This window comes from Ixodes scapularis, unplaced genomic scaffold, assembly GCF_016920785.2.
Source record: "Ixodes scapularis isolate PalLabHiFi unplaced genomic scaffold, ASM1692078v2 PGA_scaffold9__187_contigs__length_104089568, whole genome shotgun sequence".
Taxonomy (NCBI): domain Eukaryota; kingdom Metazoa; phylum Arthropoda; class Arachnida; order Ixodida; family Ixodidae; genus Ixodes; species Ixodes scapularis.
This window is the reverse complement of record NW_024609884.1, coordinates 9,730,638-9,753,041: the sequence shown is the minus strand read 5'-3', so window position 1 is coordinate 9,753,041 and position 22,404 is coordinate 9,730,638. Positions and strand designations below refer to the sequence as shown.

General features: G+C 44.0%; 2 protein-coding genes across 2 annotated transcripts; one reads left to right on the top strand and one right to left on the bottom strand.

The window, feature by feature from the left end:
• Positions 1-807: 807 nt before the first annotated feature.
• LOC8050485 (cytosolic iron-sulfur assembly component 2B) lies at positions 808-13,417 on the bottom strand. The gene is made up of 4 exons (XM_002433720.4): positions 13,115-13,417; positions 9,242-9,321; positions 6,092-6,263; positions 808-1,675 (listed from the first exon to the last, which is right to left on the bottom strand). Exons 1-4 carry the CDS (start codon positions 13,239-13,241, stop codon positions 1,581-1,583), a joined length of 474 nt encoding a protein of 157 aa, XP_002433765.3. The 5' UTR covers positions 13,242-13,417; the 3' UTR covers positions 808-1,580.
• Positions 13,418-13,482: 65 nt separating this feature from the next.
• Positions 13,483-21,415, top strand: LOC8050484 (tetratricopeptide repeat protein 5). Its single transcript, XM_029984503.4, has 10 exons — positions 13,483-13,577; positions 13,703-13,835; positions 13,908-14,125; positions 14,431-14,578; positions 14,667-14,758; positions 14,890-14,943; positions 15,021-15,167; positions 16,739-16,926; positions 18,158-18,302; positions 19,049-21,415. The coding sequence occupies exons 1-10, from the start codon at positions 13,497-13,499 to the stop codon at positions 19,166-19,168; spliced, it is 1,326 nt and encodes a 441-aa protein (XP_029840363.2). The 5' UTR covers positions 13,483-13,496; the 3' UTR covers positions 19,169-21,415.
• Positions 21,416-22,404: the final 989 nt, after the last annotated feature.

Genomic DNA, 22,404 nt, shown 5'->3' with positions numbered 1-22,404 from the left:
AAAAAGTGCACGTACCCATGTTGAGAAGGCAACCCACGTGGCGTTTATTTGGGCGCAATAATACAAAAAAAAAAAAAAGGAGATAGAATCGAGTGTCCCTAAAACAGTCTAGGGGCGACGAGGGGAAAGACTGACCTTCTTACCCCAAAATAGAGGTCAGGGTTCAAACTATTCATACGAGAAGGGTGTGGGCATATTCATGGGCGTACCAACTGAGGTAACCAAGTAACGTTACCTTCACGGCACGGTGACGTCAAGGCCGCGCCGGATCTGACGGATCTCCCGAGATGCATCGCACTCTACGATGGCTAATATTGAAGCACTCGCCGAAATCCCGTCATTTAGAACGAAAAAAAAAAAATAGCCATCCGCTTAGAATACAACCATGCGATTATCAATAACGGGTTTAGCCAATCCCATTCTACTTGTTTCTTGATGCTTTCTGTATATTTAAAGTTTTGATTCAGTATTCCTTTAAAGGGAAAAAAAATCGTGTTTTACATCCATAGTAAACCCAAAACAGAGGAAACAAAAAAACATTTAAAAAAAAAACGGACAGAATAAGTTAACAGAATCCTTCTGATCTTGTTGCATTAGAATCACAATTTCGAAACCTAATATTAGTGTGGAAAAAAACGAAACTTGGTTACGGCATATGCCCTTTCTCCTTCAGCAAACAAAAGTATACTGCCTAAAACAAGAACATTTAGTTTTGTTTTTTTCCCAAGAAAAGACAGGTTACGTTAATACCTTTTATAATCAAAGTTCACACAATAAGAGGTTTACTTAAAGGGGCCAAGACAAGTGTGCTTTTAGTTTAGCTAGCTTTATTACGAATAAAACTGACGTTTCTGAGTTAGCTTTCCTCTCCACACACAAACAGTTGCAGAAGAAACTGGAGAACACCGAGCAGTGCTAACGAGCAGTCACGTGATCTGGTGTCGGTTGTACGGCTCCCAGTGTCCAACCACACATAATTTCATGTCCCCATTTAATTTATTCAACTTTAAAACTTTCCCGTAGAACAGGGGTGGTAAATTGCGGCTCTTTGCGGGTCCAAGTGCAGCAAGTGGTTCCCAGGAACACGTGTCGATATTAGGATCATTGCACTGCTGTAAGCCACTCTTTGCAACAATGAAGGCAGAAAAAGACAACGTACGGCCCTGGCAGACAAACATCTAACTAAGCTGCTCACTGCCCAGGACTGCAACGACATCACTGGAGCTGAACTTCAAGGCGCTCATTTCACGAGTGGGGACGCATTACAAAAACATAATGAGCAATCACTTTATGAGTGGAATTTTCCGTGGCCACCAATTGACAGGAAATAAATAAGAATAAAAAACCGGCTCTTGATTTAAAGTTGTTCTTTTTTTCTGGCTCTTTGCATATGGCCATCTGGCAACCCTTGCCAAAGAAGATAGACTGGGCTCTTGGGGCTCCTAGTATACAAGGTGTATCGGCAAGTTTATTACACAGCACAACAGCAACACATCCTGACGAGCAGCGAAAATGAAATCATAGGAGCCAGAATCGCACAGACTGTCCACCCAATACTGCGCGACGTGTTTTGCTAGAGCTCAGCGTGGCACAAGACACCTGTTGACGACCTGCAGCAGGTGCGAGTTCTCCAGAGCCGCGGCGACCCTCTCCTTGTCATCCAGCTGCTTGTTAACTGGAAGAGTCACAAGTGTATGTGTTCAGGCAACACAGGTCGGGAACCAGTTCTGCTGAACAGTGGCCCATTAACTGCAAACAAGCTAGGCTTTCAATTTTATGCCACTATTACTGTCTCCTCCTGTACAAAGTCTATAATCACGCAACATCTTCCGTGGGAAAAGAGGCTTGAAATTCCAAAAAGGCGAGTCCAAGTCAGTTTGCCCATGGTGGAAATCTCTACAGATCATTTATTTATTGTTTCTGCAAGAGAACTGAGCTCTACTGTGGTACCTTAGGAAGTCAGGTGGCTCAGTTTGCTACCTTTGGAATATGAAATTATAACCTGAAAAGGGAGGAAACAGCTAAAAGGTTATACAGTCGCCGACCGATCTTTCGGACCCAGAGGGGCACCCGAAGTTGTCAGAATAATCAAGCGGTCCGAAAAATCGATTTCAGCCAAAATATCGAATTTTCACGCATATTCCGCGGCGTATTGGCCACTTTCCACTCGCTTGACGTCAATTTTAAGTTCTCGTGCAACTTTCGCCTTATATTGCTCACTTTTTACTTGTTGCTGATCACGGTGCTGCACTTTGTCAGCGCCGTCGTTGGCACAAACAGCGAAGTTGAAGTTGGCGCCATTTGGCACTATCTGGAAACGTTTAGTCCACCAAGCTCGCTTCAATACTAAGCCTATCGGCAAAAAACCTACGCGCTCAAAGACCACAAGCACGGCAGACGGCAGCTTTTCTCGCGGTCGCACACGAAAAGCACTGACCACGAGAACTGAAAGAGCCATAAGAATGGGCAGACAGCGGCCATGTTGGCTATAGCGGAGCCGGAAAACCCGGCTATAGCCTCAACCCAGCTTGTTTACTGCATAGGACGTGGTATTGAGGCTACAGGGCAAAATCAAAGCAACCAAAATGGCGGTGCTATCGCGGCAGCTGTTTTGTGGCTGTAAACTGAGGAAATCACACAAATTATGACTGAAATATCGAGCAAAAAGCTTTATGTAGATGGTTGAGCGTGTTAGTTATTAATTGATGATAAGGAAAGAGGGACATTGAGTCCAAAATTTCGGTCAATGCTATACATTAACTCTAAGGGGTGAGCTATGGTTCAGCAAGAATGTCCGAATAATCGAACGTGTTCAGAAAATTCTGTCTGCGACTGTAATATGAATTCAAATCATAGTTGTTCATAAATTAAATGCTTAAAGGAGCTGTGCAACAGTTTCAGTGCTTTGCTTAAATAATTTGGGAGTTAGTGTCTCGACCTTTCTGAAGTAAAGAACAAAAAACCGCTTTTGCCTGCATGTGCTAGTTTTTATTTTTAAAATGGACAAAGATTGAGGTTTTCGGAACCTCTCAACTCCTTCACCATCTTCCGAGTCACGTGCACCCCGACGTCAATGGGGGTCGCACGGGGTTTCGGTGAAGCTCTCTCTCTAGAGCCATCAGGGAGCAGCAAGAACTCATTTGCTCGCGACCGCGTGACCCCGTGCTGGCAGGCGAAGCGCGAAAAATATGGTGAAAGGAGGAAAGTCTCATCCGAATCCGGCCCCATACCCGTCCAGCTCTGTACCCCTCCCCCTCTGGACCCCTCCCCCTCTGGCTTCTGGCAGCTGTTCGCGGTAGCAGATAGAGCCGTTGGTTTTGTGGACCTAGGAGAGATGGCGCCACCATGAAAACTCTGTATAATAAAAGTTTTATCGATGATACCAGGTTTTCGACGCATTTATATTTATGTTGGAAAGACAAGATTTATAGAAAAGTTACCTTTTATCGAGCAGGTATTCGCACAACTTGCTATCTTTCTACAAGACCCCCATTGACGTCACGCCGCGTGGTTCTCATGGCCGCCGCTCGCGGCTGCAGGTCAGGGAATATTCTCATTTTTGCCTCGCGATTACGCGGCGAAATCGCAACATTTTGAAGGAAGGAGGTTGTGTTTTCTGTCCTTGGTAACAAAATGAACAATGTCAAAAGTAGAAGATGCCAATTCTTTCAATGTTAAGATTGTTGCACAGCTCCTTTAAGTAATAAACATTCATGTGACCAATAGACGATATGCGATACTGCTTGGTGGTCTGGCAGCACTGTGTACACGGTCATCTTGGTAGCATCAAGTATCTTGAGTTTCGGTTTCTCAGCATTTGCAGGGCATGAACGCTCTGCCACTAAGTGCGATTCAAAAACTTTACCGTAAAATACCGGGCAAACACCCACTCAAAATTTAGAGATAATCGCGAAAAAATGGGGGATGGGCGCTTGTCCGGTCATCAATTTTACATATAAATGTACTGTGCATATTTTTTCGTATCTTAAAAATTTGGATATGGGCACTTAATGTGGAATGGGCAGATCCGCGGTATTCTACGGTATTGTTTTCTGACTTCCAATCACCCAAAGTGAACAAAGGACTAGGCCGTCATGCCTTTCATCTCTGAGGACACTTTCAATTATTTTTTCAATGCGAATACGCATGAAGTCGTACCATTTAGCGGTAGACTGCTCCATGCCAATACATGCAACTCAAAATTAATTTTTGTGTTTTTTTTTTTTTTTTTTTTTTTTTTTTTTGTTACTGGCAAAAGTTTTTTTTGTGGAAGGCTATGTGTCCTTCTGAAGGATACTGTGCACTGGGCAATATATTTCAGGCGTTGCAAACAGCTTAAATTGGTTTCAGATAGCATTGACCTCAAGCACAGTTGACGGATGTTGCGCTTTTAATGAAGACTGGTTCAACCCTGGCAGAATAACTGCTTTGACTTTCTCAAAACTACCCCCACCCCCCCGAGCTTCTTCGTACTAAAGAAAATTTTTACCTCGACTGCGACAAAAAAGAAAAGAAAAGGAGATTGTGAAATTTCGCTGCCGCCGACATCGAACCTTTAGCCACTGCGATGAACCTAATACAAACACCATGTTTTATGTAATCGAACATGGCGTTCAAAGAAAAAGAGAGCAAAATCCCGCCTCTACGAGTGTTGAGCAGACACGACGTTTGTGTCTGTTGTGTTTTCTATTCTACATGACCGCGCTTTGAATATTCAAGAATATTATATCAACAAACTCTGCTGTTTAGTTTTAGAGGTGTTTTACAAACTTCGTCTGCTGACGTCAAATCAAGTGTACAGAAATCGCTGCAAAGCAATGAGATTGTTTTCTAATTTTCCAAAGTAATTAATTTCTTTTATTTTTTTTAAATATATGACATTAAAATGAAGGCTCTGTGGTGCTTACAGATTTGGTTGTTCACTGTTAACCATACACATCTTCAATTATGGTTGGTGGCATAGATTATTAAAACTGTCATCTTTCTGCCTCGCTTAAAAGCCTTGGTCTTGTCCGCATACACTGAGCTGCTTGCGCACCAAGGAAAATCTAGGCCAACACTAAAATGTGCCTAAAAAAAAAAAAGAAAGTTCAGAAACAAATTGGGTGCAACTTTGTAAAAAGATTAGAGCCCAGTTCAATAGTTGTAAATGGCTTCACGCTGCATGATATCATCCGCATGTTTCTTCGCGTTGTCACCGATTGTTTTGGTCAAAAGCTGCGTCTCAAGTAACAAATAAAAATAAGAAAAAATTGTGAACCCTGTTCACGTTTGCGTTCATGTCACACACGAATCGAAGGTTTATCGGTGCATCCATAGCGGAACGCACCAACGCATTGGCATCGCATCTCTCGCACGAAGCGTGGTCGCTTGTTTACATGGGGTCTTTGCCGGTCGGGTCACTGGTTTTGTTTTCTCGCCGCTACCAAGGTGGCAGACATAGTTCTCGGCGCGCTACTAGATGGCGCTCTACATTTCGCATATGGTCTATTTGCCATTTTTAATAGCTCAAAGGGGGTGGACTTAAAAATAAGCGAGCTTGTGATTTAGAGGCAGGCTTCGATTATTAACAAGGTCAGTACAGAATGCAATTAATCAGTGCCACCTTCCCATTCCACTGAGGAACAGTTCTCAGTATGACGTCAGAAATTCCGCCTGAAAGCTACAAGTCAACCCAAAGTTAGAGAAGTCCACCGAAGCTCGTGACAACATCGAAGCACGGAAAAAACGACAGGGATCAAAATCTATAGAGTGGCCCAAAGTCAAATTTAGGGGTTTTAGTTGCCCGACCAAGGAAGGGCACCTATGGCACGCCCCAGCGCAGGAGTAAGGATTAACTTGGACCACCTGGCCATCTTTTGACGTGCAACCGAAATCTAGGTTCCACGGCACCCTCTCTGCAATAGTTGCAGAGTCAGAATGCAAGCACATCGACCGGGATTTGAACCCCCCACCTGGGGATCCGTAGGCTTTGCCTCAAAGCCACCGAGGCGGCTGATCAAGCGGCCCTTGAACGGCACTGAGCTCAACAATCAGGTCTCCGTCAGGAGCCCAAGGGAGACCGTGAGAGAGTGCAGAGGATCGCACTCACTGGCCACTTCCGAGACGTGGGTGCCAGGCAGGATCCGGACGTCCACCTTGAAGGTGGGTGGCAAGCGCCGCAGAAGTTGCACCCTGATGGCCAGGCCGATGAGGGTGGCCATGCTGCAGTGTGGGATGGTGGGCCGGAAGTCCACCCGGATCATCATCTGCTCAGGGTCCACCTGAAAGAGAACTCCGAAAGGTCACCTGTGGAATGAGGCATTGAGGCTGTCTACCGCCAAATCGACACTTCTGAGGCTCTACATCCCAAATCGACAGAGAGCAACAAAGATACCATGGCAAAGCACCGAGGATTCCTTTGCTGTAAAATACCAGGGGAGTGCCCACCTGACTTTCACTGAAAACTGAATTAAAGGGACACTAACACCCCCATAAATTTTTTATTTTTTGTTAGGCGATTCATTCTGCTGTCAGAAGACTACTCAATCAATATTTTGCAACGTCACATATATTTTTAATAAAGTAAAAAAACGCAACTGCTCAAAACCGAAACTATACTGGGGAGGAAGAAGAAATATAGAGGAGGAAAGAGGTGGCGAAAGTCAGGTGGCTGTGACACTTTTTTTCCCTCAAACAACACATTTTAAGCTTTTTAGAAGCCACAAAAAATGGGTATCGTATTTCTTTTCTATTTTTAATATTGTGTACGTGCCTCCGATGACCTAAGACTTTGATTATATTTGCCGGGTGTCACTAAACCATTAAAAGACGGTTCGTGGCCACAAAGGAGAGAGAGAGCGCGACTCAAACGGGCCAGTTCTCGATCGGCTGTTTTCGGTTGGAAAGAAAAATTTCAAACCGAGAATTCTTTTCTGGTAGTTTGGCTCTCATATGTAATATACAAATTTGCAGAATTCCCCGGTTTGGAACACGTTAAGAGTGGGCACTTGAACAAAATGGGCGCTTCCGCGGTTTCTTACGGTAGACTAGAGATCTGCGTGGGCTCGGGGAAGCCCAAAAATCTGAACTTGACCCGACTGTCAAGCTGGGGTCGGGCTGGGGTCGGGCTGGGGTCGGGCCGGGGTCGAGGTCTCGGGACTCGACAACCCGACCTTGCTAAATCTAGAAATTTGATTTTAGGAACATGCAAAAAGAAACGGAAAGAGAGTGCAAGCTATAACACAGAAAATGCCGAGATTAATTTCGCTTGGTAGGTGGTCGCCTGCTGCAAGCTGGTTTTTGTTTCTTATTTAGCATAAATAGGAAACCCTTCCGCATTTAAAAATTTTTCCTTCCCTAAAAATTCACTTACACATAAAATAAATTACTGAGCGTCATTTTATTCACGTGTATGGGTGGTGAAGTTTCATAAATCAAGCTTATATTCTGATATCCACACAATCATCATAAACACGGTTTCTGGGCGAAAATAAAATATGGCTTCGTTGGCATTTTTGTTCAAACGGGATATAATTCTAAGCGGAAGAAAATTTGGTTTGCTGTGAATCGTCCCCTGTAAAGAGAAGGCAGAACTTAATCAAAAATATGCAGATGAATGAACAGTCTGATTGAATGAAGTAATCACAATGAAGTTGTCAAAAGTCAAAATCTTTTTAAAGGCGCTGGGATTCAAACTTTGGGTCTCCTAGTTAGCGGTCAGGTATGCTAATTGCTGCACCACAAAAAAAGGTGGTCAAGTGTGCAAACTTTTCCGCCACTATCGTGGCTAAGATTTTGACTAAATTTCGGGACCGCTCTTGTCCGCGTGATTGTCAATCCACTTTTAGACCACGATTAACTTGCTATCAACTTACAGCCTCGCTTATCTTTTGTTCTGCATTAGATTCACAATGAAAGGGAACCACGTTCAATCCCCAACAAGTGATTCCTCGCTTTTTTGCTTGTGAATTTTCGAGTGACGATCACTTCCGACCCCAAGAATGACGTACATCCTTTTCAGAAAATGCTAGGAGCCAGTAATTGACACCACATACTCCTTGTTTAAAAAAAAAAAGTGGGTTCGGGCTGGGTTTATGTTAAAAATAAGTCAAGTTTTGGGCCGTGTTCGGGCCGGAATACATATCGGTCAGGTCAGGTTCGGGTCGGGTTCGGGACGGCTTCCACGAACCATAATCGGGCTCGGGCCGGGTTCAGGCCAGGACATAATCGGGCCGGGTTGGGTCGGGCCTTAAAATTCTGGCTTGATCTTATCTCTAATTTTGACCACCTAAAGCTGCATAACGTGCGACCAAACTTTTGGTCGTTCAGCATCTACGGCACAGTCCGCATTCGTCCAACTGCAGATAGCTAGGCAACCGGAGATCTAAAGGCCAGCGTGTCGCCTCAGAAATAGTAATGTTGCTCGCATTGCTTAGGTAAAGCTGCCCACCGTGGTTTAGATAGTGTATCGGAGGTCAGATGTACCACACGGACACCACCTTGAAACTCGGGAAGAACTAGCTTATTTATACTTTCATTTTCCTCTTGATGCATAAATATTATAGGGTACTCTCTGGGTACGATAAGCTGACAGTTACTCCCTAGCCTTGTCCTCATCCTGGTGACAAAAAGAACAAAGTGGACGCCGCAAGTAAGATACAAGATAATCGCCACTTTAGAGCTGTTTTTTGTTTTGTTTTGTTTTTTAACTTTACGAAACACTGCTACAGTATGTTACAGGTCAAGAAGGTAGCGGCAAATGCCCCTCAAAGGGATTCTAATATCCCTCCGCCACCTCCGCATCCAATAGTGTCCCATCGTTTCCGTGACGTTGTGGCCAATGCGGGAGAGGGTTTTACCTTCCTGTGAATATTTGCTTTATCTTTCGACTTTGACTTAGCGTTGCAGAAGCCACAAGAGGGAGATTAGAATTTTCCCCCTCCGATGGAAACAAATACGACTTTGGGGGGGGTAGGTTCCCCCTCCAATGGATACAAAGCCTTTCAGGGGCTCGGTTCCCTCTCCTGTTAATACAAAGGTCGCTTTCTTAAAGAGTGGAGGTCGGAGACAAGTTGGCATCACTCTGTAGCCATTATCTATTCATTGAAGCGGAACAAGGGGCGTTTCCAGGGAACTATTCTTTCGACTGCGGATGGATTTGAAACGGGCACATCATGCTTATGGGACGAGCTTCTCCTACCTTCTTGACTTGTAACCGACTATAGTATACATCCACGCCACATTATAGATTATAACCTACCGTTATGTGGTTCTTGTCGATCACGTTGAGTTCTTCCAACGTGAGAGGGTGTTCAGGGTCATTGATCGACCTAAGGTGATGTAAGACCGTTAAGGAAAGCGAACTGGAAAACATCATAATAGGAATGGAAACAGTGTACATTGCACATCCCCATATATAAATACTTATAAACACATCTTGGGAAGGAACAGCGGCGAAAAACTTGAACAAGGGTAAAGAAAAAACAAGGGTGGCCCCAAGTGAATACAAATGTTCTCTAAGTCTGTCATTTAGACAGTGGCCCGTCTGTCCACCATAGACCACATGACAAGGGGATCTTACAAACCACGCCAGACATAAGCCACAAACTGTACTACATGCTTTTTGGTGCACTTCCTTTTCCGACGCTTTTCGGCGGTAGCACCGACCTTTGAACATCTCTGACCCGTTTTCTGTGGGGCAGAAAACATCACTGGGACACCATAGCAATCTCCGAATTGCTTAAAAAGACATTGAGGACGATTTTATTTAATTTTTTTTTAAATGGTGTTTTAGGCTTCTTGGGAACCTAGCACGCTGCCTAATTTTTTGTAGACATTTGTGACGTGTATTTCTGTGCCTATGAAAGCACTGAAGAAACCAAAATTGAACTATCTCCATTCTCATTTCTGGGCCTCCGAAAACGGAGGTGACGTAGTGAGTGACGTCAAGTGTGAACAGTTGGTATCGGTAGTATTTAGGAGATTGAGACTCTGGCTACCGCAGTGAGATATAGCAGCGCAGTGGCGCGGTCGTTTCGTCAAATCTGTCAACATGGGCGACAATGCCGCTCTCGCGAGTGAGTTCGAGCTTCCATTCAGTGACCTAACATCAACGGAACGGGAGTATGTGTGTGGCGGCCTCCGCCATCACCCGACGGAGACCGTCCTGCAGGCTCCGAAGCAGTGAGCAACATTCGCACAGGCGAGACGAGAGCGGCACGATGCCAAAGGACACGGACGCAGGGGAGATGCCGAGGAGAAAACAGCAGTGACCAAACCGTTTTGGGAACCGGTTCCTCCGCGGGGGATGCTCCCCAAGAAGGAGAAAATAAACAGCACCATTTATGGTTTTCACCAAAGCCGGACGTCCTCTTTTCGTCGTCAGAGAACACATTGCCCATTTAGCGTCCAGCGTAGCAAAGAGAAAAACAATTACGCTGTTTTATTTACGGTTTAGTAACTATTTCCGGTCAGATTTATACTTTTCATGGTTTTTCAAGCGGAGATTAGAACAGTATTCCTAAAAATCACGAACCAAGACGTGACCGACGGCACGTGTCTCGTTTCGCCCAATTGCCGACGCGTCTCTTGTGACATCGCGCTTCTTGGCCCCGCGACGGTCACGTGAGCTCCGATTCTCCTGGCTTCTCCTGCAACACTTGGGGTGTCGCCTCAGTCAATCCCGGTACGATTATTACCGCGACTGTTTAATTAATTTGTGCGGCACACAAGCGCCGGTTTCGGCTGAAATTTGGGCAATGTGGCTTGAGACGAGCCTGGAACCCAGTTCAATCACCAAAAAGATATCCGAAATTACCTTTATTGTCCCTTTAAGGTCCGTCCGTCAAAATGGCAGATGGAAACCCTGACAGCTTCAGTCTTTTAACCTGCCCGTTAAAACTGTCCACCATCAAGTGGACGCACAACTTTCCTAGGGCGGACCCAAGACGAGACACTGCAATTCTCCTTTTTACCACTTTTGAATGGCCTGACCTATAGTACAGAATGGCCTTTTCTGAACATGGACTAAACGACCAACAACGTTTTTCTTAAAAGCACAACGGAAGGTCAAGGAATTGGAGAACCCCTTTGTTGGACTTTTCAAATGCAAACCTGAGCCCCCTAGCCAGAGTTCTCAATAAACAAAGTACCTTAGCCTGTGTACCAGCCCCATCAGCCCCCTCAAACACAACCAAAAAATTGTTCCCATAGCAAAACACTTTCTTGAAGGTGAACACTGCAAGAACACTTTTGACACTTCTATCCACTTCGCCAAGATAGATGTCACTAATTATTCGGGTCACACAGGACCCAATGCAAACTCCCACTTTTTGTAGTTCTTCGTTGCACTCTATACATGACTTGACTGAAGAGAACAATGGATCATGAGTAGGGTTCCGCGTTTTCGGTTTCTATTTTTTCACAATTCGGCGTACTTTTATCGGTGTTTATTATAAAATACAATTTTCGGTTTTTTTCGGTGGATATTTATGCCCACAAAAGTTTATCGGCTTTTTTTGGTGAATATAAAATAAACGCCAACGGACACAGGATCAGATGACCCTTGTACGTAGCTCTGATATTTGTGATCACTCAAAGAATAACGGCGCAGATACATTGAAAAAGAAATGGACACTTCATTTGGCAAATGTGTGCAACTGTAAAAGAAACAACAAAAAAAACCATAGAAGTACAAACAAGTCAGATATAAAGCCTATGCCCAATAAACATGAAACTTCACTTTCTGTACATCAGGATTACGCTATCTCATTATAGTACACACACATGTACTTGCCAAGGTTCTTCTCCTTAATCCGCACTCTTTCTTTTCTGTTAATATGACCCTGAGCTTCGAGAATGCCCTTTCAACGCTAACCCTGGACACTGCAAGCTGAGGAGATGAAGCGCTGCCTGAGCAACCAATTGTGACCGCTGAAAAAGGCACGGTGTGACGTTTTAAAGCACAACACAACATGCAGAGCTTGCATCACGTCAGTCTTCCTCACAACGAGCTTGAAAGCACGCTCGTACATGGCGAAGTCATGGGGCATTTCGGACTTCACGTTCCGATCGATGATGCGCACACTAAACCAAAACGTCGTAATTGCATTCGCGTATCCCATACATTCGGGCACGTTTCGAATCGATAGACTCTGTCGTTCCACTTTTTCGCCACGGCTCTGTTGTACGACTGGAAGGTCAAAGTGATCTTTTCCCGTTAAAACTGAATTTTAGGAAATGGACTCGACGAATGTTTATCGGTTTTTATCGGTTTAAATCGAAAATTCCGAACCTAAAAACTGACCTTTTTCGGTTAAAACCGAATTTCCAAAAATGAATTCGGCGTACTTTTATCGGTTTTTATCGGTTTAAACCGAAAACTCCGAACCCTAATTATGAGGCAGAGAATACAAAAATGTCCTCTACATCTACACAAAATGCCGAGAAATTTCCAAACTTGTTAATTTCAAAAGAAATCCCCCACAACCTTAGAATTAGAAACTCTGAAAGGGTCTCCAATGTCCAACGGCGACAACTGTTTCTGCACTGCCAAGTATGTCTCTTTTATAAAAGCCCTAGACAGGCATAAGTCTTTAGGTGTCTTAACACTGAAAAAGACTTCTAGGTGCAGGCCTTCCAATTTTTTAATGATCTCCCCCAACTCCTCAACTATGAAGGGCATTACGTAACCACTAATATGGCTTATCATGACAAAAAAAAAAAAAATATATACTGCTTGGTTGGCGCGTGTCTGGTGTCTATTTTGTCTGATTAAAATGCTTCTTGTTTTCTTCCTTCCTTTTTTGTTTAAAAAAAAAAATAGTTTAGTTCAGCGCCGTCCTGTCGTGTTTTTCTTTACCCTTCTCCAAGCTGTTTTGCCGCTGTTCCTTCCCCAGAAGTTCACTTTAAACCAACTAGCCCAATACGTCACATTATTGCACTTGTAAAAACACTGAAGGCACCTTTCATTGCCATGTTCCACATAGAGTGTAATCAGATTGCAACGCCTGCAAAGTATCGTTAATTTGGACGGAGATGAAGGAAGTATCACTTTACAGAGTGGATCCTTCCACGAACTGCGTTTTAGCTTCCGAGTGCTCCAGGGCAACGCGATATGCCAGCCAAAGGATATCAAATATTTCTCGTGCGTCGATTTCATCTTCGATGCTGTCGTCTAATTCTTCCGCTGTCGTTTCTCGATCTTTTGCCCGTTCGTACGTAGAAGGCGCTAAATTGTCAAGCCCGTCATTACGCACCATGTTTGCAGTTTACCTACGATTGGATTGGATTGGATAGTAAGTGCCCGCCCCCGTGCCGAAAACACTACTGAAATAACGTAGAAGAAATTACTTAACTTCTTTAATATAATATTATTATCTCAAATAATATAACACCATACTACTACGCTGATCTTCCTTTTTGGTGTTATCCGTGATACGAAACCTTCATTTCTATTTCGCCCCCGTTTCGCCGTTTCGTTTCGGTTTTTGAGTTGTTCGGTTGTTCTCGGAGAAATGGCAGAGGAAAGCCAAGAAGCGTTCGAAGATTTGAAAGAGCACGAAAGCGGAGAGAATTTTCCGTTGGCATCAATAAAGGTGCTGTTTTCCCTACATTTACAAGAGAGTGCGATTGATTTCGCCAGTAGCTGTTAAAATTAGCTCTGTCCAAATTTTCGAAAGGGGAAGTTGATTGACAGCTGTCTCACCCCTCCCTGTTTCAGAACGCGATCGAAGACTTGTACTGCTTTCGAGACAGCTATTACGTGAATAACCCCAGCGCAAGTGAAACAGAGAAGAACGGTGACATCGAAGACAAGCTCCGAGGCGTCCTCGCAAGTTTAGACGCCAATGAAGGTAGGCCGCGCTGTGAGCTGCGTTGATTTCGTGGATCTTGCGTTCACTTGCGATCTGTCAAACGCCGGCCAGGTTCACTCAAGAAGTCGGATCGAGCGATGTACCACATGCTCAGGGGGAAAGCGCTCAACATCAGGCCACACTTTGAGACCGAAACCTACGAGGCGTTGTCGAGAGCCGTCAAGTTCAACCCCAAACTCGTGGAAGCCTGGAATGAACTCGGGGAGTGTTACTGGAAGAAGGGAGACATCCTCAAAGCGCAAAACTGTTTCGAAGGCGTCCTCAAAATTGTGAGTAGTCAGTTTGCCTTATCAACCGCCACCCCCAATTTATTATTCTTTTGCGCAACTCGTCAACTCGTCGCAAACCTCACCCATTGTGATGGGTGAACTTGAGCTAGTTTGACCCATTGTAGTATCACTGGTCATGGTTTATCTGGCATCGCATCTTGTCAAGCATGTAAAGCACCGCAATCTTGCTCACTGAAGCGCCATAGTGTGCAGCCTCTAAATTCGTATGTGGCCATGTGAAAGGGCCTTGCGTGAGGCTGTGTGCCCTTCCAAGTAACCACAATTTCGATACCATGCTCCAACAGACCAAAGACAAGGTTTCGCTACGGAATCTGTCAATGCTGCTGCGGCAAGTTGGAGAGACACCGGAAGACAAGCTGAAGAATGTTTGCGACAGTGTAGAAAAAGCGAAACAGGCACTGGAGCTGGACATCACAGATGGAAATTCCTGGTGTTAGTATTTCACCCTTCGTAACGACTTTTATCTTGTGACGAGCATGGCTTTGTTTTCCTTTGTTAATGACAACTCTGACCATTGCAGATATTCTTGGTAATGCTTACCTGGCTCTATATTTTTCGGGATCTCAAAATGCCAAAACAGTTCAGGAAGCAATGTCGGCCTATTCAAGAGCTGTAAGTACCTCAGTTAAGCCTGACCCTTTGGCATCAAAGTTCCATTCAAAGTATTTTAACGGTGTCATGTCACTGCCTCACAAGGAGTTGCACAAGTTTAACTTTTTTTTTTTCTTTCTTTTTTTCAACAGCTAGAAGATCCTAAAATGAAATACTCTTCAGATCTGTACCACAATTTTGCGGTGGTAAGCACGCCCGTGTCGTTTAGGCATCGCTTGTTTGTCTTTTTGTCTTCTGAACTTTTCACGAATTGTGCTTACAGGCTCTGAAACACCAGGAGGACTTTCAAGGAGCACTGCAACACCTGGATAAGGCAGCTGCTTTGGACCCCAGTTATAGCAACCCAAAAGAAAAAAGCCAGAATCTACTGAAGTACTTGACCACGCTTGACAAGATGATCTCTAATAAGGTTAGAGAACAAGATGATATCTAACAAAGCTAGTTGGATTTGCTAGCAACTTTTTCCACGGCATGGATCAGTACTATCAGAAGTGCTTTGGGGATGGGGGCGAAGAAGGAGGGAGACACCCCCTCTCCCTCAAATTGTCTAGTCTACTTCGTTTCATACTTAGTGTACAACACTGTAAAAGTTACTGCCTCGAGTATGTTTTCATTTAGCGTTTGACTCGCATGCGTTTTCATTCAAATGAAAAGCTAGATAAAGACATGCTCAGGTTAGTAGTTTTGACAGCATTGTACACAAAGTGTGAGACGGAGAAATCTTTAGTATTTAGGGATCGCCTCTTCCCCCCCTCTCTCCTTTTCCTGTTCCCATGGTGTAGACCTTAGCTGCTGTGCCATTTGGGGCATCCCCTACTTCCCAACAAAAAACCTTTGCTGTTTTTTGTTTTTTTTTATATACTGTAAACGACTTAATTTTTGCGAGGACTTCATTTTCGCGACATGCCTACCATTTGCGAAAAATAGGTCCCGCGAACAATTCTGGTAAAATGTGAACGCAATGTAATTTATGTTGAGATCCCACTGCGTCGCGAAAATTAGAACCCGCAAATTACTCCAGAACTTCAGCTTTGACCTAAATCGCGAAATATTGAGCTCGCAAAAAATAAGTCGTTTACAGTATATATTTGCTTTTTGCCGTTGTTGTAGCCGTGAAAACGGAGAAAGCAGGCATGTATCCACAAATCGCTGCCTCACGGTGTTTGCTTTTTACCTTTACTATTGATGCTCCTCGATGCATAGAGCCTCTGCCAAACGGCAACATCTTTGCTCTTATTAATCCTACCATTTGACTCTGTCCACTGTTAGTATATCAGCGATCCCAATGTGAGTACCATTAAGTGCAGTGGTTGTTGTTTCACAATGAAATACGAGAACAGTTTAATGGTGCTGTGAGGCTGGCTCTTGGCAAATGTGTGGCTTCAGTGCCCTGCACCAACAGTTCCTTCCCAGTTTGATATCCATCACTATAGACAGGGGCTTTTGTTAGGACAAGCATAGTCGTTTGCAGGGGGGGGGGGGGGCCAAGTGTGCTATGGCCCACCTTAATGACTCTAGAGAAGAACAAATTAAGTAAGGTTCTTTATTTGTTGGTTACACAACAAAAATAGATCCTTACTTAATTTGCACCCCTCTGAACTATAGCATGCCCCCCCCCCCCCCCCCCCCCCCTGCTGTGCGTGCCTATGAGGACAAGCCCACAGTATTTTCTTACACTTTCTACAGTTTGATGAACAAGATATATTGTGCGGAGGCCCAGCTCTTTCCACAGATTGTCTTATTTTTATTTCGCAGGCTGTGGCCTTTTTTTTTTGTTTAATTGCGAGAAAAGTTTGACACGCTCTTAAAATTATTTCTAGTTCATCTATTTAAAATAAACATTGCTATAGTTATGTTGTTATTTTTTCCCACTTTTAATAAAACAAGGGTGCATTCACCTGCCCATTAAAGCACACAACATGAAAACTGCGCTCGAGAGGGTGCAGGTAAATGAGCAGGAGCGATGATGCGTCATCCCAGGGGAACCTGAAGCCTCGCAAGGTGAAGACCCTCTTGGCCAGCCTCAAGCCACACCACCTGGGCCCCTTCAGAGACCACGCCACCATCAAGGTCAAGAAGTTCAATGAACTCGTGCCTGGCAAGAACCCGAGCTGCGTCCTGGCGGCCAAGGTGGTCTGCAACCTCGACTCTGAGGAGCGCTTTCCCCTGTGAGCCCCTCACACTTGTCTTGGCCAAGCCGAGCCAAGCCCGGCCCCTTAACAAACCTTTAAAATAGTCCTACAAATAAGATGCCAAAACTCGAGCAGAAAGGTACAGTTAGTGCAAATGGTGCCTCTTTAGGCTTTCTAAACTCAACAATCCTGATTTAAAGGTTTTTTGTTCTTTTTTGTATATGTGGCCGTTGAAAATTGACTCTTCCCCCTTTCTTTTTTTTTTTTTTCTCTTCTGGCCTTGGTGCCCTTGTCAGGCAACTGGTTTTGCCTTTAGCACCAATGACGTTTCTAAGGTTTCCTTCCCTCCCTCCTTGGAAAAGACAAGAGCTGAAACTGGTTGCTAAAGAAGTATTACTGATTTCCATTTAATGTGATGCTTTAAGATGGCTGTACTAGCATTTTGCAATTGCTGTCGGCTATTTAGTGGACCTTTTCCTAGGAGAGTTCTATGCATCTGCATGCTTGCCTCAAACAGCGGCAAAAGCTCGAATCATGATCTGTGGACGGAAGGGGAAGTGTTGGAAGCTTCATGGGGAGATGTGCTACCTCTCCTGCCTCCTCTACATCTCATGCGTTTCCATTTTTCTTCAAATGACTGCTAGGTTATTATGTGCAACGCAGTCTTCTCGGAAAGGAATGCTCATTCCGCTAGGTAATACAAAATTTTACGAAACCCTTTTTCAACCTTGATGTAATCCGGCCAAGACCCATCAGTATCATTGCCAAACGACGTGCCAACAGTCCATTCTCCTTGCAAACTTGCTATTCTGTTTGCGGAAAAAGTTAAAGGTGCAATCATTCACGAGAATCATTCAATCTTAATTTTCCCTATTAAAAAATTCGGGTGAAACAAGAATGGATTTCCGGCACACGGTCCCACCGGGCGTAGATTCTGTGCCGGCCACTTGGTGCCGTCCTTATCTGGCAGAGGTTTATTGAAAAGTATTTTGTTTCGAGATGCAAAGATATTCATATTTTTTGATAGCCACATCTTAGCAAGAGCTTCTTTGATTGGTGGGTGCAGACTGCTTAAAAATATTTGGGAATGCCGATAGGTAGCACTTGTAAATTTCTTGACATGCTTGAAAGGGAGGCTGGTAGAAGCTAATTTGCATCTGCAGATCATATCTTTGAAAGCAACGAACCGACATTCAAATATGTGAAAGTAATCTATGAGTGACACGTCGACTTTCGTGACATTTACACCTGACTCTTTCGTGCCCAGCACACTCTGTACCGTGGATGAAGATGCTGTCTGCTTTGCCGTAACCATCTACAATCTGGCGGAAGGGAAGGGTTTTCTCATTGGTGACACCATCGTCATTCCGGACCCGCTTCTGTGCAAGGCCCACATTGAATACAAGGACCATGTAAGTTTCCAGTCACCTTCACATTTTTTTGTCTGGGAGAATTTTGAAAAATGGGTTTAGCTAAGAAAAAGAAAATCTAGATGGCACGCAATTTTTGGTTTTATGAACCAGTACACATTATACAAGATTCCACTTTAAGTTTTGATATAGTGCTCAAATGAACAACTTTTTCAAGTTAGTAGCATATGCTGTTTGTGCATCATTTTAAGCTTGTAGGCCCAAGTTTTGTAAGCCCGAATTTCACGACATGTATATTTGAAACAGACTGGAGGCGAAGACTTGCATGGTTACTGCCACAGCGAAGCGAAGGATTCGTAAGTGGGGGTAATGAGTTTTAACTGTAAACAGGTACGAGCAAAGCTGGTTAATTATTTATAACTATGACATTCTTCAGTGTGGCCAAATGTGTTTCGTGTTTTCCCACACTTTTGCCGTATTGTTTTTTCTGCATACACTCACAAATTATTTCTGTATGCCTGTAGAAAATCCAAAGTAATCTAGAAAAGATGCACTGAATATAACTAACTATAAATAGGACAAGTCTTTTTCCCCAATGGGGGAGTTAATTCTGGAGGCGTGCCGGGAATCGGATTGTGCACACTTACCCTGTTTGTTTTGCCACGCTAATCAGGAGTCTGACCTTTGTGGCGTCAGAGTAACTTATATGCCCACAAGCGTCATGAATTTATAAACACATGGCTGGCATTTTTAGCTTGATGAAGCATTTCGTTTCATTTTCTTTCCAGGTAATCTCGTTTTCTAACATTCGCGTCGACTCTCCCCTTGCACTGGTCATCAACGGGAGAGTCATGAATCCCTCGAGCCAGGCACCAATAAGTCTTCACGTCGAAATCAAGAGGGAGTAACACAATGGATGGTGCTGGTTTTTTTTTTTGGTTTTTTTTTACTATGGAAGCTTTTTCTATTCAATGTATGGAAGTTTAATGATGGCTCCTTTCCTATGTGGCCTGGCAGCCGAGCGAATGAACTTGAGATCTACCCAACAGTTTCGTGTTGCGCGTTGTTACAGATGGATCGCGTGATGTATCATCGAGCCAATGGCTTGATTACAATGTCAAATTAATGGTATGGGATGGACGAAGTCTCCATCATAAGAGAGAAGGCATCTGTTGATATGCACTCAACAACCCATGAGGACCAATTTTGGAGATGTCTAATGGTGGCTGCCTTAGATGCTGAGTGTGAGAGATCAAAGTTTTTGTGTGTAGTTTCATTTAAGCAGCAGAACTGCAAAACAAAAGGTGACAAGGGATGTTTTCATGGCAGGATATAACATTGTCACTGACAAAGTTTCTCCCCCAAGTTGTTTTCATTATTTGAAACTTCAAATGACTTCTGCATGTACTCTGTATGTCGTATGTGCTAGACTTGGCAACGAATAGGAGTCTATTTTAGAAGTTATTTCATGATCTTTTTTTTTTTTTTTTCAGTATTGAGCAAACTGTTTCAGATACTTATAATCTTTATGGTCACATTAGTTGTTGTTTTTCTTCCCTGTCTTTAAGCAGTGTGTTTGATCTTTCTGAAGAAGAGTTCTGTGTCTGAAATCCAAGTGGGCTTCAAAGCTCTGCAAAAAGGTAGTAATAAAATGTGTGAGAGAGCTGAAGTGATAGAGACATACTGATGAATATGTCAGAAATGCATATGCACATACTTTTCTATCATAAAAAGACCTTATGTGAAATTGCTTGGTGGTCTGACAACACTGAAAGTTTCCCCATCTAATGTTGGCAAGCGTCATCGGTACCAAAGCACGGTGGATGCATTAGAGACAACCGTACGGGCAGTGTGTGAGGGCACAGCAGCTGTGTTTTCCGCCTTCCGACCATAGAATGTGGACGAACAATTTAAAAACAACCTACCGCAACTATCTGATGAAACTCTTGGGGGCCTGTGAGCGCTATCGCGCCATCGCACACTGCCCGTGCAGTTGTCTCCTATGTTTTCACCGTGCTTCGGTACAGATGAACGACGCTTGCAAACATTAAAATGGCGACGCACTCAGTGTTGTCAGACCGCCAAGAAATTTCGCATAAGGTCGCATTTCAACCTGATTCTATTGTGACTGTGTGTGCCAGAAATTAAGTGTTACATACATAACTTAATGTCATTTTGTACTGCTGAAACTGTCTTCTCGGCATGTTTGATTATAAAACATAAGCACAAATTCTGGTCTGAGGAATCTCATACTCGTGTTTTAGCACCTTTAATTGCAAAAAAAAACAAAAAAAACACTAGCGTCAAACTGCTGTTATTGGATGTCTCTGATTTGGAAACATTTCCAATGCCCTGTCGCTCTATGGAACATATTTCCCTAGGGACGTATTCGTGGCGTTCTTAGGAAATTTTTAACCAGAAATTCCATAGGAAATCTTTAACCACGAGTGTATGCAAGGCAGACGCTGCTGCATGAAGGAAACCTCGGCCGACACTGAGAACGAGAATGGATTGCTGGCTGTGTTATCTGTCGTAGCAGCTTGTAGCTACGTGCAGTGTCAAAAATGCTTCCTGCTCAAGCACACGAGTACTATGTACTCATACTGTTATAAATTAAATATAAGGTTATTAATAAGCTTCTTTTTCTTCTTTTCTTTAAGACATAAACTTATGGGGGAGACGGAAATCGCTCTTTGTGATCTCCGCCACCCCTTTAAAATAGCAGCAGCATCTGTCGTACAAAGACATTACTAGGGCAGAATTCGGTGGGCTTTCCAGACTGGAGACATCGAAGGACTACAGTAAAACTTGCAAAACAAAAATAACTTGCACATATCTAAAATATTTTTTGGGGGAAAGCTCAAGAGATGCGTGTTATTCAGTGAAGCAGCCAACTGTCCTGACCATGTACTTCAATTTTGTTCTCTGTTAGAAGCTTGTTAGCTAGTTATGGTCATGTTTGCATAATGTCCACTGCGCCTCTCTTTTAAAAATGCAAGTGTTATTTGGCGGTATACTGAAGCTGGCAGCTTTGTTTCTTGGCCTTCTCTGTTTTCTCACCTTGTATATAATAGGATATGAATTTGTGGTTTGTAATACTAACTACCATGCGACTTTTGAGTGAGACTGAATAAAAAGTGATGTTTATTCAGGTGCTCCAGTTTGATCTCCCTCTCTGGCAATCTTATTTTATATTCCTGGTATTGTTTCTTTCAATATATGTCTTGTTTCTCTTTCCAGATTCAAGTACAGTATTTGAAAAATTGAGCAGTCCTGTGTTAATGAACAGAGTGCAGTCGTGGCGAATAGCTGCGACACGTCACGGCGAACTTGTTGGGCATCGGCATCGCGTTCACACACCGTGGGTTGCGTGAACAAAAGCGTAGGGGACAACATAGATGTCTGACCATTTTGTTCCTAACGCTTTTATTCCTTTTTTGTTGCGGAGCGCAAGCGCTTTCCTGGCACGAGCTCTTGGCAGTCACAGAGCTACGACGGCATTTTGTTACCTGCAATTTTTTTTTTTTTTTTTTTTTTTTTTTTAGCGAGCGTTGGCAGTTTGGCGACAAAGTCATAGAGTGCCCGGTCGCAGATATGGAGCGCGATGATCTGGTAGCAGAGAGCATTTCTTGGGGAACCTGGACGTCAGCGCAGAGCTTTTGCAGCGGCGACGACCCGAAACATACGGTTTTCAAACCCGACGAGAAAAGAGGCGGTAGCGCGAGGAGCACGAGCGGACATACCATCGCTCGGGTGAAGTGTATTTCGGCGTCTCGCCGCAGCGGGGCGCCCGTCACGTGGCTCTCCTCTCATTCGTTGTCTGCCGCTCTACCTTTCCAATTTCGGCGGCCGCGTCTCGGGATGATCTGCCAGTCTTTGCCAGTATAGAGGACGCTATGGTACCACAAATACCCGAAGTGTAAAGTGGGTTGTTAGCGTGATGGCGTCGGCTCTGTGGTAACGCATCCACTTCGCAAGCAGCGTACACGGGTTCGATTCCCGCGGGCGGCGGGCGATCTCTCTCAAGGTGGTGGTGGGAAGAACCCCATAACAGCCATCGATCGCTGTAAAAAATACTTCGAGTCGCGCGCTTACGAATGTGAGAATGATCACTTTCAATCCAGCATTTCAATTTCCCGCCGCT